This window comes from Drosophila yakuba, chromosome 2R, assembly GCF_016746365.2.
Source record: "Drosophila yakuba strain Tai18E2 chromosome 2R, Prin_Dyak_Tai18E2_2.1, whole genome shotgun sequence".
NCBI classification, from domain to species: domain Eukaryota; kingdom Metazoa; phylum Arthropoda; class Insecta; order Diptera; family Drosophilidae; genus Drosophila; species Drosophila yakuba.
Genome location: NC_052528.2, coordinates 10,837,932 through 10,851,408, shown reverse-complemented (window position 1 = coordinate 10,851,408; position 13,477 = coordinate 10,837,932). Strand labels below are relative to the sequence as shown.

At 42.2% G+C, this 13,477-nt stretch overlaps 1 protein-coding gene across 2 annotated transcripts; it reads left to right on the top strand.

Moving 5' to 3' along the window:
- The first annotated feature begins 3,529 nt into the window (after positions 1-3,529).
- LOC6530048 lies at positions 3,530-4,661 on the top strand. 2 transcript variants are annotated; one of them, XM_039372948.2, is made up of 3 exons: positions 3,530-3,959; positions 4,014-4,149; positions 4,555-4,661. In XM_039372948.2, exon 1 carries the CDS (start codon positions 3,626-3,628, stop codon positions 3,842-3,844), a length of 219 nt encoding a protein of 72 aa, XP_039228882.1. In that variant the 5' UTR covers positions 3,530-3,625; the 3' UTR covers positions 3,845-3,959; positions 4,014-4,149; positions 4,555-4,661. The 2 variants fall into 2 exon arrangements, with proteins under 2 accessions (XP_039228882.1, XP_002090994.1); XM_002090958.4 differs by lacking the exon at positions 4,555-4,661 and adding an exon at positions 4,206-4,371.
- Positions 4,662-13,477: the final 8,816 nt, after the last annotated feature.

The window sequence follows — 13,477 nt, the reverse complement described above, 5'->3', positions numbered from 1 at the left end:
GCCAAAAAGGAAGCTGGCTCACCTCCAATGTAAATAAATGGTAAAATGGAGCAGCGGTTCGCACGCATTTAAAGTGGAAATCGTTTATGCTCGACAGAGCTCCATTCTCTTGCCATCCAACTTGCCACCCATTTGCATTTCCGGCAATTAACAAAGGACTTGAGCGAGGACAATGCATCCTCCGAAAACAAGCCATGTGAACTCAGCCACGAATTGATGCGTGCTGCTCTAGGGGATTTTGCAATTTTAAATTTTGTTATTTGCAAAATGTTTGTTATGAAATTTTATGGTGTTCTTTTTTCAGAACTACTGCTCCTTTCGTTTTCCTTTTGGATGCATTTTTTATGGAATGTGCAGCATGGCGTATGCGCAATTAAAATGCCAACCAGCGCTTACACATAATTATCATAATTAAAACGAAGCCCTGTAATCGACCAAAGCCAGTTCAAACACTGGGAGCACAACAATTTAAGCGATTATACACATCTATGCATATATACGGCATATGTATGCAAAATTATATTCCATTCCATTCCATTTTATTATATGGCTGACACACATCTCAGCGGTTTAATTAAACGGCATAATGCCTTAAGCCCGTTGCCTCAGACATGGGCGCTCCGAAAAAAGTTACTATAAATTTTTACGACCCTAATGCGGAGCCAAAGTGACACAGAAAAGCCCCCCTCCCCCTGGCAAAGTGGGTGCAGTTTCTAGGGGGAGGGAGAGGTGTCGGGTCCCATATGTTGCAGGGCCACACGGGGGGGCAAAGAGCAAACGCTTGTTAGCTTTCGCTTTTAATCAGCTCTCAGCGCGTAGTTTTCCACGTTTTCTTGCGGCGCAGCCAGATAATGGGCCCCACCACCCCTTACCCATATATATACTTGTATATGGGGCAAGGGGAATATATGCTAATTTTAATTAGCTCCAAATTTACATATGCCACGCACACTATCCTGCCAGTTTGCCGGTTTGTCTGCTCGTTTGCTCTTTTTTGAGGACCAGCACGACAATGCCAGAATTTGGATAGACGTTTTCAAACGCCCCCGGCGAGTCGGCTAATTCAATAGTTCGGTGGAGCAAAAAGTTGGCTAACAGATTTATTTAATTAAATGGGATTATGCTTGAAAGCGACTCTCGATCCAAACTATGCTGTGGGTATTTTAAAGTTGACATCTGATTTAACTGATTTAATTTGAAAACTTTTTATATCCACGGCAATTTCACTTCAATTCTTATATATATACTTATATATGTATAAAAAGCATAATTATTTTGATTTTAATTCTTTAATGGTTACGGTACATATGAACAAATGCCATTAGCAGTGTTTCAATGCAAAATGAAACGAAAATGCAAAAATGCAACTATTTAGTGACTGATAATAATTGTCAATCGGATTTTGGCCTAAAGGTGTGTTGCAACTCTGTTTCACCACAAAACCTATACTGAGCCGTTTATAATCTTTCTCAATTAAAAGCGACATTTATATTAGATTAAAATAGCCATGTATGATTTGTTTTTAAAACATGACTCAAAGGAAAACTATGCCACAGGCACCCTTTACCCTGATAGTATATTCCCACACCCGTTGAATCCAGCTTAATCTCCACTCGGCAAGCAAACAAAAAGGAAAAGCAATCTTTCCTTTGTGCCACGTCTCGAAAGTCTGAAGAGATCCTTGCCAGTACAGCCTATTTGCTGCTGTTTGCTCCTTTTGAGGACCTTTGCTTTTTCGAGGGTAAACGCTGCAGTGCCAGAGGTGGAGAACTTTCAAAGACTGAATAAAAGTCGGCCTAGAGTCTTATTGTTTTCTGGTTTTTATCTGAAAGCTGCCGCTGCTGCTGCTGGTGTTGCTGGTGCTGCTGTTGATGCTGCCTCAGCTCTGTCACTCCGGCTCCTGTGAAGTTGGCGATTATTGTTGCAAACTTAGTTGACAACTTGCCTGCTTTATCCTGCCATCTGCACCGCCCACTTAACGCCACCCCCGCCCACCCCAAGGCCATGCAGATGATGGGCCGCCGAGCGTAATAAGGCCGAAGCCCAGAGAAAGAGGAAGTCTAGTGAAAATAAACAGTCGGACAGCAGCCAACTTGGGCATAGTTGAGCTTCTCGGCATCTCGGCATCTCAGCTTCGCAGTTTTCCAGTTTCCCAGTTTCCCAGTTCATAGTTTGGCCTGTTGTCTCCCCATTGTCCTGGCCATTCTTTATTTTTCAGTCCTTCCACTCTGGCTCTATATTATTATTATGTCTTGGCCCGGACTGCACAAAGTTTTGCCATTCTCTAACGACTTTGAATTTTTAATAATACCCCGCTGGAGCTTAACAATTTTGCCATCGGTCGGTTGAAGCGGCTTAGCTTTGTTACCAATTTAATGCATTTCTTGGTTGACGGAAATTGAATATCCGTTAAGATATATTAACAATTTATGCCGCTCTGATTGCCGGCCCACAATGCGGGTTGCAGAATGAGGAGATCTATGCTCTTTGCAGGAAAATTGAAAACGATACGGAACAGAACGGAACCAAAGCACACAGATACAGATACACGAACGGTAGATGTGGCAGTGGCAAGAGCAAAGGCAAGAGCAGTCATCATCAGGGCCATAATGAGCAAGTCAATAGCCAGGCGGGCAGGCAAAGGGAAAAGTCGCGGAAAAGCCAGGCAATCGATGACGGAGCAAGGAATTTCCCTTGCCGGCTGCCAGCAGTCATGCAGCGACGTGCGATAAAAAGCAGATTGCAATTTGTTTTACTGATTTCCATGCTTTTGGCTTTATTTGCACGACGGAAACTTTCATTAACATCAAACAGAAACTGAAATGGAAGCAGTAATGGCATCGCCAGCCCTCAACTCAAAAGGATACAGCCACGGGGGAAAACTGAAAAAGCCGGTCGAAACGCACTTAAATCATGGCCAGAACCAGAATAAGATCTACGGCATGCTTAACTGGCATTGTACGAATATGTACTATGAGCGCATATACGGAATGCCATTATTAAGTTGCATCCTTCATTTGGTCAATTTGGCCATTTGACCATTTAATTGAGACAGCAAAAGGTCGAGGTGATGGCAGACATCCACATCCACTTGACACCTCACCAAATTCCAGAGTTCCATGGGCAAACATTTGAGCAACATAAATGCACAAGTCCTACAACCAATTAGTTTGCAAATAATGGAGAGAAATGACTTTTCATCTCTCGACCGCAAACAAAGTCCTTTTGTATTCCACCCAGCACCTCCTTCTCCCAAATTTATGCATGGACTTCGGCTCGGTCTGCAAGGATCTCGAAGAGTGGCGGACGACTCTTGTTTTGTGTTCCAAGTAATTTGAACAAATTTGCGAGACATTTTGTGGCCTCCGAGCAAATATTTCAGGCCAATGCCCAACCACCCCATCATCATCATCACTGCCTGGGCAGGCCTTTTGCGGACAAAGGCCAATTAACTTAAATAATTAGCCAGAAGTTTTTGCCATCGGAGATGAATCCCAGCCTACGACATGCTCACGTAATTTCAATAAAATGTTATCATTCGGTTGCTGTCGAGTTGCTAGGGAAAATCCAATCAATTATCGCCCAAGGGGGGAAAATTCGTAGAGAAAGCTAAAGGCCCAGGGAAATGGGAAACAAGCTGCGCCGCCAACCACAAAGAGTTGAAGTCGACGAGGAGGTGAGACCCGAGCGCCCCCACAAGAAGCCGACCACGTCCTGGCCCTTCTGGCGCCTGGTCTACTGGCTGGGCGTCCTCCTCATGGTCATCGGCATCGGTGTGGGCATGTACTTCACCCTGAAGTCGGACTTCGGGGAGTGCTCCTCCTACGACGTCCGCTGCGATTGAGCGCTCCTGGCGATACAGAAACTTCCACGGAAATGGCGGAGTTCATTAGCCATCGAACTTCCACTACTTTGGAGCAGCTTTGCCTGCAAAAGGAATTGTTCCTCATTTAGCAAGCGTAAGTATGCCATCAACTATGAAATTAAAATACTTAAAATGGTGCACAATTTAGATTTTACACAAATTTAACTAACTCGTCGTAACATCAACGGATTGATCTTCGCTGGAAGGACCTTTTCATCACCTTTTCACTAGGTATCATCAAAGTCTACATTTTACAGCACTTTACCAATGATAATCAATATTGGGTACGTAATAGTATTTTTGATTTGCCTGCAGTATAAGCCAGATTATCGTCTCGCAGATTCATATATAAAGTTATTCATTTGCCTGGACTGCTGTTGGAATTGTGATATAACAAGCTTGGTTATTTCGCAATCAGCTAGCGTGCAGTCCAATGCATGTCATACATGGCCTCCCGCAGTCGGATCTTAATTAAAGCCGAATAAAACACCTCCCCACGAAACCACCTCCCTTATTGTTAACAATTACAAAAGCAAGGCCGAAGCCGCGCAATCTCCAGCACCACATGCAGATACATTTGGGCATGTAGATGTATCTGTAGGATGCATCTGTGGTGCTATTCAAACTTATTGGAGCGCTTCCTTTTGATGGCGTTCTGGTTGACTCTTCAATGGCCAAACACTTTTTAGTTGAATGAAGCTAGTGAATGCATATATTTTGGGATGCATACTCGTATAAAAAATGCAACGATGATTAATTAACGCAGTGCTGAATGGCATTCATTGATAAAAATGCACAACGATTTTTTTTCTTACATACAGTGACTGCATGCATACACATATTTGCTATTGCAGTAAATAAAATACCAATTTAAATTGAAACTTTATATTATTAATAAATCGATTAAAATGGAAAATATACTATTGCCATACTTTATTTTATTGCACATTTTATTTGAAGTACCAGCTTAGCAACTTGATTACTGCTTCTAAAAGAGACAAAAGTTATTTATTTTAGGGCCTCCGAGTTTTTCCTAAATCGACTTCTTATGAGGGGCCATCAGTCAAGGTCAAGCTTAACAAAGATTTGTCGGCAATTCGAGCTTTTATTTCTTTGACACTTGCCAGACTTCCTTCGCTCGCTCGCAGCAGGTGAAATATAAATAAACTTTTTAATGAACTTTAAGATTTATTGCCAGCAGCAGCCGCAGCCGCAGCCAGTCAAGTCTGACACTTTGTGGCTTTAAATTTTAGGTCCGGAATGTGTTGCTTAGATAAATTACTTGTATACAGCGTAACAGCACCATATATCCCGAAGCTCCGTTGGCTAACTGAATATTTCGAATGTGAAGAGCACCCCGCACCGAACTAAATATTCTGCAAATAATTGCACTCGGCCTCGGCTGTATAGAGCAAGCCCACAAATAATATCTTAATGCCAGCTCTGCATTTTACGAGCTTCCACCCATTGGACGCACACACTGCGTATGCGTAATGGCGAAATAATATCATTAGTGTAATTGAACCGTCTTGGTTGGCTCGGTCAGGAATTCAGACGTCACAGGTGAAGTTATAAAATTCACAAAGCACAAATACAAGCGGCTAATGAGCATCTTATGTACGTTTCAACATCTTTGGAGATAATTAACCATGTCGAGACATCAATTATCGCAATGTTGCAGCGCCAAACGAAATTGAACTTGAAAAAGTCAAGGACTTGGCAGTTATTTGTGTGGCTCTTGTAGTGTCACTCTGTTTCCCTTTGCTGTTCCTTAGTTTTTCCCTCAGCCATTTCTGTTAGCTGTATCCCGTTTCTGTTACCAACAAATCCCACTGGCTCAAGCACAAGCGATTTGGCTGTGTATTGACCCAATTGTGCTTACTTCTCTCTTACCAGAGAACGAGAAACTTTGGCTGCAAGTTAAGCTGGACAAAACTTCAGGTTGAAAACGGTCGCCGGAGTGCTTAGCCAGCGATTGCTGAACGAGTGCTTTTGGCCAGGTTCCTGATCCGGGTTTAATTTGTGCTCGATTGGCCAGTAAAAATGCGAACTAAATCCGAGTTATTCGGGAGCGGGAGCGGGAGTGGGAGTGGGACGCCAATTCAACAGGCACGTACTGCTGCCAGGACGAAAACCACGGGCGCTGACATATCCACTTCCATAAAGGACAAACAAAACATTTGACATAATGTGGGAGTTTTTTGTGCCGCATATATACATATGTATATGTATATGTATCTGCTTTACAAATGGTGCCACAAATACAGCCGCACGTGCTGCGGCATGTAAATAATGTGCATGTGAGTGAGAGTGTAAGCGTGTGTGAGAGTGGGTGTGGGTGTGCGAGTCCTGTGTTTGCGTTTCCGTCTGTCAGGATGCTGCCGCTGTGTTGTTTATGCTCATCGTCCTTGTAATGATTGTCGCCATTCGGGAGCCGCCTGCACGTGTTTCCCTTTCGATATTTGCGTTGGTCCTGCATTGTTACCATGTTGTTCTATGGAAATGTGCTTAAAGTCACAGCCCAGCCAAATAGGCCATGAAAAGCCCCTGTGATTGCAGGTATCGGAAATGCGTATTTAAAAACAGTACTTGTGGCGAATCCTTAAAATGCACTATCTCTTCCCATAGCTGATTCATTCTCTTGCATTTCACTTAAACGCCTAGTTATGCAAATTTATATATTTATATTTTCTTATTTAAGTCTGATATCCAAAAGTATGTTAAAGCATTTAACACATCACTGTTTGGCTCCAAGCGAAACAAACCTCAAAAGCCAATGGTTACCAATTGGTTAGGTAAACAGAGGAATGTGTATTCTTGAATTCATATATATAATGCTACCATGGCAAATGAAATATTTGTTCAGTTCCTAAACACAACTGAATATAATTATTTTATAAATTTAAATTAGTGTTGTAATGCAAACCGTATTATTGCGGTAATTAAACGAAACTATGTCGGCTTTTAGGTGATTTCATCATATTTTGATTAATGAAGCCTTGCCTTAAAAATAACGGTAAAGGTGTAGCATTTCACCAATATGCATATATTTTTTGGCAGTTACACAGGTTAACAAATTCCCTAACTGAACGAAGTGCTTTCGGCGGTTTCTGGGCGCAAGCATAAATCATATTCCCCAGCTGGAAGTAGAAATGGAGCTGCAGCCATTTTCTATCCATCATCAGCCGGCAGATAACTTAAAGACCACTCAAGCACTCAGGAGCAGATGATTGCCCAAACGAAGCCGAAGGAGCACATCCTGCTGACTCCGCTCCTGCTGAGTACCGAGTCCTTTTGCTCCATGTGCTCCTTGTGCTCCAACCGAGGCTGTGTCCCCTGGCCAAAGCATTGTGGTCTGGCCATGCATTTGTTGGGCTGCATCGGAAACAAGAAATTGTAAAGTGCATGAATACAAAATGAACTGCGAGTACATTAAAGTCTCGCATCTCGTTTTTTGCAACTAAAGGGGAATGAATGCACTCGAGCGTAGTTCGCAAATACTTCAAATACTTCACATGCAATAAAAACGTAAAAAGAAAGCCAAAACGGAAACCGCAGTTACAGATACAGATACGGACCCCGTGAATATACAGAGATACAGCTACAACTACAGCTACAGCTACAGATGCAGATACAGATACAGCTTCACATTCGAAGGGCGGCACTCAAACAATTTGCATTGTCTGCTGCCGGCCATTGCGGTTTGTTCGGGATTTCCGTTCGACGTTTCTCTTTTGCCTTCTTTTGCTTTGGTTTTGCCCATTTTGGCCCATTTCGTATGGTGTTACGGGGGCGGAATGAGGGATAAAACCATGAATTGAGGCATTAATTGAATTGATTGAAATTGGCATCAGTGTCGTGGGCAAAAAGAGTGGACAACGCCAGCACCCACTCGCCATTATGCAAAGCCAACCAAAAAAATTGACCAGCCCTTTTAAACAAACTGAAGCGGTTCACTGGTAGTACGAATTAAGTGGAGAAAAAAAAAACAAAATAAATGTATTTATTTAATATTTTAATATCCTTTTTATCTTTTAGTAAATTCTAAAAAACCTGCCCAAGTTGAACGAATAAGTAGTTTCCGTTTAAATAGGTACTTTCGCCATTCCCGAATCTACACTTTTATGGACTCTCATAATTGTCGATTTAATATTTGATCAAAATTGCCGTACATCGATGGCTTCTGCCCCATCTCACTATTCTATGCACCCCTTCCGGCTCGGCTCTAATTCCCATTTAACATAAAAAAGTTTTATTCCATTGTTGAAATTTCACAATCTTGAACTTTTGGGCCCTGGCGGCTATATACAGTAGTTATAGTGGAACAGTTTCAACGGGAATAATGCCACAACGTGTGCATGGTGGGAAAAGTTTGGGCCAAAGCACTTGAATCGCTTCCCATATTTCGATTATTTACAAAACGGTTCGAATTGTTTAGGCCGCACTCATCGCGGCCAATATCTCGAGGCCGTAACAAAATCCTGTCGATTTGGTAGTTGCGGCATCGCAATCATTTTGCTGTTTTATTTCGCTTGCTGTGGCTTGTCGTATTCCCAGAGCTCCAGTGTGCTCGTTCCAAAGTTAATCGAAGCCTAATTAGTTGGCTTCCGAGTTGGGTTTGCTTTTTGGTGTGTTTTCGGGGGATTTTCGGAGGCTGTCAGCTGGGGCGAGGAACAATTGAGTCACTGTTGTTAACTTAACCGGCATAATGAGTCGAAAAAGTGAAAAAGTGTAGCCAACTCGCAAACAGCAAGCCAAAGATGGCCAATTAGGCTCCGACATTGAATGTATAGAAAGTTTTTCTGTACTTTCTGTACTTTCTTTGCTTTCGGGCTTAAAGCTGTGTTTGTTGCCAAAACTGACTGCTGAAGATGGCCAGAAACCGAAGTTGAAAGAAGCAACAAAATTATAGAGTTCTCCGAAAGTCCCTCTTTTTAGTATTTTGGGTCTTTTAAAAATTGTTTATAAAGTAGCGCAAACTTTACTTATTTTAAATTTAAATACTCCACTGTTACCAGCACTTTTTGTCCACAAGCAAAAGGTCTTTTAAATGGGATTGAAACGAGATTAACTTAATTTGCTCATTTGAAAATGCTTACAAAATATTATTCTTTAATGGCACAAGGGGTTTACCTGTAAAGTTTACCCATGAACTCAATTTCTTCCGCCAAATTGTGGGTAATGAATTAGGTAAGCAAAAATAGGCGATATATACGAGTACTCGCTTGTACTTGCAATGTTCCCACGCACATTTGGACAAACTTCCTTTTGTTCCTTCGCACATATATTTTATGCATGGCTTTCTCTGCCTCAAACATGAGGATGTCCTGGAATGATTTACGTATATAGCTGAGTATGTACACATATGAGGATAGCTGACACGTCTTTGCCATGGAGACAGCTGCACATCGTACAAGGCAATGAAATCGCTCAGTCTTCCCAGCCAAACGCCTTAAACTGTGCCCCAAAAAGTGTGCCATTAAATTTTAAACTCGGGCAAGCGGGATAATGTGAAAAAGCCGATCAGATGCGGAGTGGAAAATTATATAAAAAATAAAAACAATTAAATGACAAGGACAATGACAATGACGCGGCTCGTGGACTTGATGGGTGACACACACTTCAACATCGTTTCGTGCATAATCATTTCATTTGGGCTGTAATTTTGCAACACAAAAAGCAGTCATTAAAAATGTCGGAATTTTATATGGCTCTCTAATGAGGTTACAAACCATTCGCACGCCCACGCAAATTAGCTTAAATACGTGAGGAATAAATGCACGGAATTCGTTCATCTGTTGTTACTGCGTCGGAAATCATCTCACGCACTGTTAATTTTATGTTTCGTTTTCCCTCTCGAGTAATTTTAATTTTAGTACCAGACTTTTCCACATACTCTTAACACTTTAATGGTAATCATTTTAATGAAATTCCACATACATATATGGGTAGAAGATGGGAATACACGAGACGAGCCAAAATAAGAAATCAGAAGCAATTTGTTGCCCTCAGTCGACTGGGGGCCATGTGTTAGTCGGCCGGGTCCTCTGGTTGAATTTTTTAATGCGGAAAATGCATTTTATGTTTCACTCCACTGGGAGATTGGAAAAGCAGCTGGCGGTGGCGGTGGCAACAAGGGGCAAGGACGAAGCACAGCTGTCGAAAGCAGTAGTAAACTGCAAACTGGTAACTGGCAGCGGCAGCAGCAGCTCAGATGTTCACTCGACTTCAGCTGAAGGCCAGTGAACAGGACTGTGTACCTAAGGAGAACATCCTTTTTTTGTCGACCTTCTTATTGGGTTTTCCTCCCTTTTGATTTAGCGCAGCCAGCTGACCGCAGTGTTATTGCAGCAGACGCTGGAAAAGCTTAGATGACAGCCGAATATCACATTGAATTCGTCTCGAATGGTCGACAAGGCTTGCATATTTAATTGACGGCAAACAGTAAGGCCAAATGATGTGTAAATATTTCATTTAATTGCGCTTTCAAATTTACCATTTGGCCTTTGAATAGTGTATTGCCGAAAAATCAACAGGAATAACAACATCAACACGCCGACTCGGCTGGCATAATAATAAACAAATTGTGCATGAGCCAAAAATATTCATGCAATTAGGCATTGAGTAAACAAAGAGCGTATGCCAGACGCGAGTCCTCACTCCTTTGCCCCACGCAATCACAACAGGGAAGTCGATTGCCAAAGGCTTGCCACCGCGGCGTATACGCAATATGAGCACTGCGGTGATGCTGAGGGTAGCAAGGGGTATGATGGACGCTGGTAGCAATCGAATGATGTATAATAAAATTATTTGTTCATTTTAAAGATTAAAGTTCGCTTTTTATGGCTTACATGGTTAGTTCATTACCTCTTTCTTCTTCTAGTCTGGCTTTATTTACTTGATTGAATTCTTGTTTAATAACTGATAATAACCCATTAATAACTGAATGGCACTTTAACTTTCAGAGTTAGTATTTCTTGGAATATAATTGTTCCAGGGTATACAAGGGATGATTCCACTGTGCACGTCCACTATTCGGTATTCATTTATGCGTGTGCAAATAATGTTGTTGGAATTTCGCTATGCATAACTAAATTAATCCCAGTTGCTGTGGGAGTTTCAGTTTTTCACTGGGAAATAGGAGCCTTAATGGCGCTTGGGAACTCGGCACAAACGAAATAAATTAGGCGGCGGCAATGATTGCTTCCAGACTGCTGACATAAATACGAGTCAACCACCCTTTCGCAGCATAGCCCGGATTTATATTATTATTGTTTTTATTATGCCAGTGGTGTGGATGCAAGTGGTGGCAGTAAACGTAGCAGAAAACTGCACAATAAATGGAGAAAAGGCAGCGGAATATGGTGGATAAAATGAGAATAAATTTTGCGACGCATTGAAAATTCATTCACTGAAAGAACGACGGCAATGGCGGTTGCGGTCATTTCCGCTCGCTGAAGTACAGGATGCGATTTTCATTTTTATTTCCGGCAATTAGCACTCGAATGGAGGGCGCAAGCCCGCGCTCAAGTCTCCTCAAAATGATTTAAATTGCATTTTTCTTCCATCTGCGCGGCATCATTTTAAATGCCACAATGATTCTCGAGGCGCGCATTTCAACTTTCTCGACGATTTTCGCACTAATTCAAAGTTCTGTCTGCCAGCCACTTCCCCCCTCTGCTTCCTTCTCAACAACTATAGTATTTCTGGGTGAACCTGACCGAATTTATGTTGCCAACTGTCTGTCCGCCTGTCTCGTTCACTTCCGGCTGCATTAGTATTTGCCGGAGGACTGCCGAGCAGGACTTCCGCTCCAATCTGGGATATAAGCTCTCGCCAAAAACTCCAAGTGGCACTTTTCCGAGGTGCCCCAGAAGAGAAAAAGGTTTCAGCTTAAACCATTCAAGGGAGGCGATTTAAGAAGCGCAATACAAATGATTAAATTTATATTTATAAGCTACTTAATTGCTCAATGTATCCTCTTATTATTAATATCGTTTATTAATGTTAAAGTCAAGCGAAGGTGGCCGAAAGTGTTATAGCTTACTGGTTTTAATTTAAAATGAAATGTTATTGGCATTCAAAGATTTATGTTTTATCGTGCATGTGGAACGTCAAATGAATACGGATTCGCAATTGCCCGAATTCCTTACGGACTTTGAGCGACAAAAGTAGAGCCTGCACCAAATTGATGCCCGATGTCGGAAAGGAAGTCTGCCGTAATTAAGGCACCACATGACCCACGGATCCGTGGGTCCGTGGATCCGTGTATCCGCGGGAGAACGGAGGAGCAGGCATATCAGCACAGTGGGTCTGGCATATTTATCAACCGGCCGCACAGACCGACAATTTGTTGCGCACCACGAACTACAAGCCGGCAGACAGGCGCTGATTTATGAAGGAGCCATCACCGCCGAGCCATCGCTGGTCGACCGAGCGAATAAAATATTTAAGCGAAACTTCACAGAGAACTAAAATTAACAGTCAACTGCCATCGAGTTTTAAATTACTCAGGCCAAAGGACGCCAAAGGATGGGGATCGAGATGGGGATGAAGGATGGAGGATGGAGCTTGGAGCTTGGAGGCAGTGGCTGCGTGACTTCAAATGGAGCTCAAAGGCAAAGGCGAGCTTACAAGACCCAAGCCAGATGTTTCCAGTGCTGTGCTCGTTCTGTTTCCCGGTTGCAAGGGACTTTCTGTCTGTCTTAATTGTGGCAACATTTTCAGTTGAGCTCCACAGTTTGGCACTTCATTTGGCGAACGGCATTTTGAACGGCAATCAAAATGAAAGTAAAGCGCCAAGGATTTTCTCCAGCTTAGAAGATGCTTTTCCACTCACTTCTCATTGCTTTCCCCGCTTTACCCGATTTACCCGCTTTTCCCGCTTTCTCTGCTTTTCTGCTGCTGTTGCAGTTGCAAAGAAATTTACAGCTTCAAAGCATTTTACATGGCATTAGTTCTGTATGAGTGTGCTTTACGACTGAAACCCATTTAAGTGAATGTCGTGGCATTGGGGATCTAAAACCGAAATGAATATGCTTTCCACTGGTGGTGGCATCAAACCTTTTCTCAAGGGGTGAACCCCGTCAACGGTGCGTATGTGTAATGCGCTTAGTGTATTGGGCTTTCGACCGGCGAACCAGAACGTATCCAAATGCTCTGCGAACCTAAGGAACTGCGAACCCAAGGCCAAGGGTCGACATGAGTTGCCAGGACATCTTGCCTTTGAGGGCTTTTGTTTGGATTATCCGGTAAAGTTCTCCGTGTGCGCAGTTTATTCCGTTGCAATTACGGACTTTAGTTTGTAAAATGTTGTCGCATCATTTTTACACAAATATGTCTCTTTATATTTTATGTTGGCTTCAAGTAACATTTAATGTAAAATACGAGTTGAACAAAAAGAGAATGATAATAGTATAAGGGCAAATCCTCCTTAATATTTGTTTTCCTATCATTGAAGTATCCAATTATCTAATTGATGCATCTACAATTCACTTTCAAACTTTAAGTAGGTAAGGAGTGACTTTTTCTTTCCTTAATGATTGCCTATTTAAATCTCGATAAGAGCCACTCCATTTTTAAAGTCAAAATGGGTAAAATAATGAGTTTAGA

Coding starts and splice junctions, on each gene's coding strand:
- LOC6530048 (XM_039372948.2), top strand. CDS start 3,626: ATGGGAAACAAGCTGCGCCGCCAACCACAAAGAGTTGAAGTCGACGAG.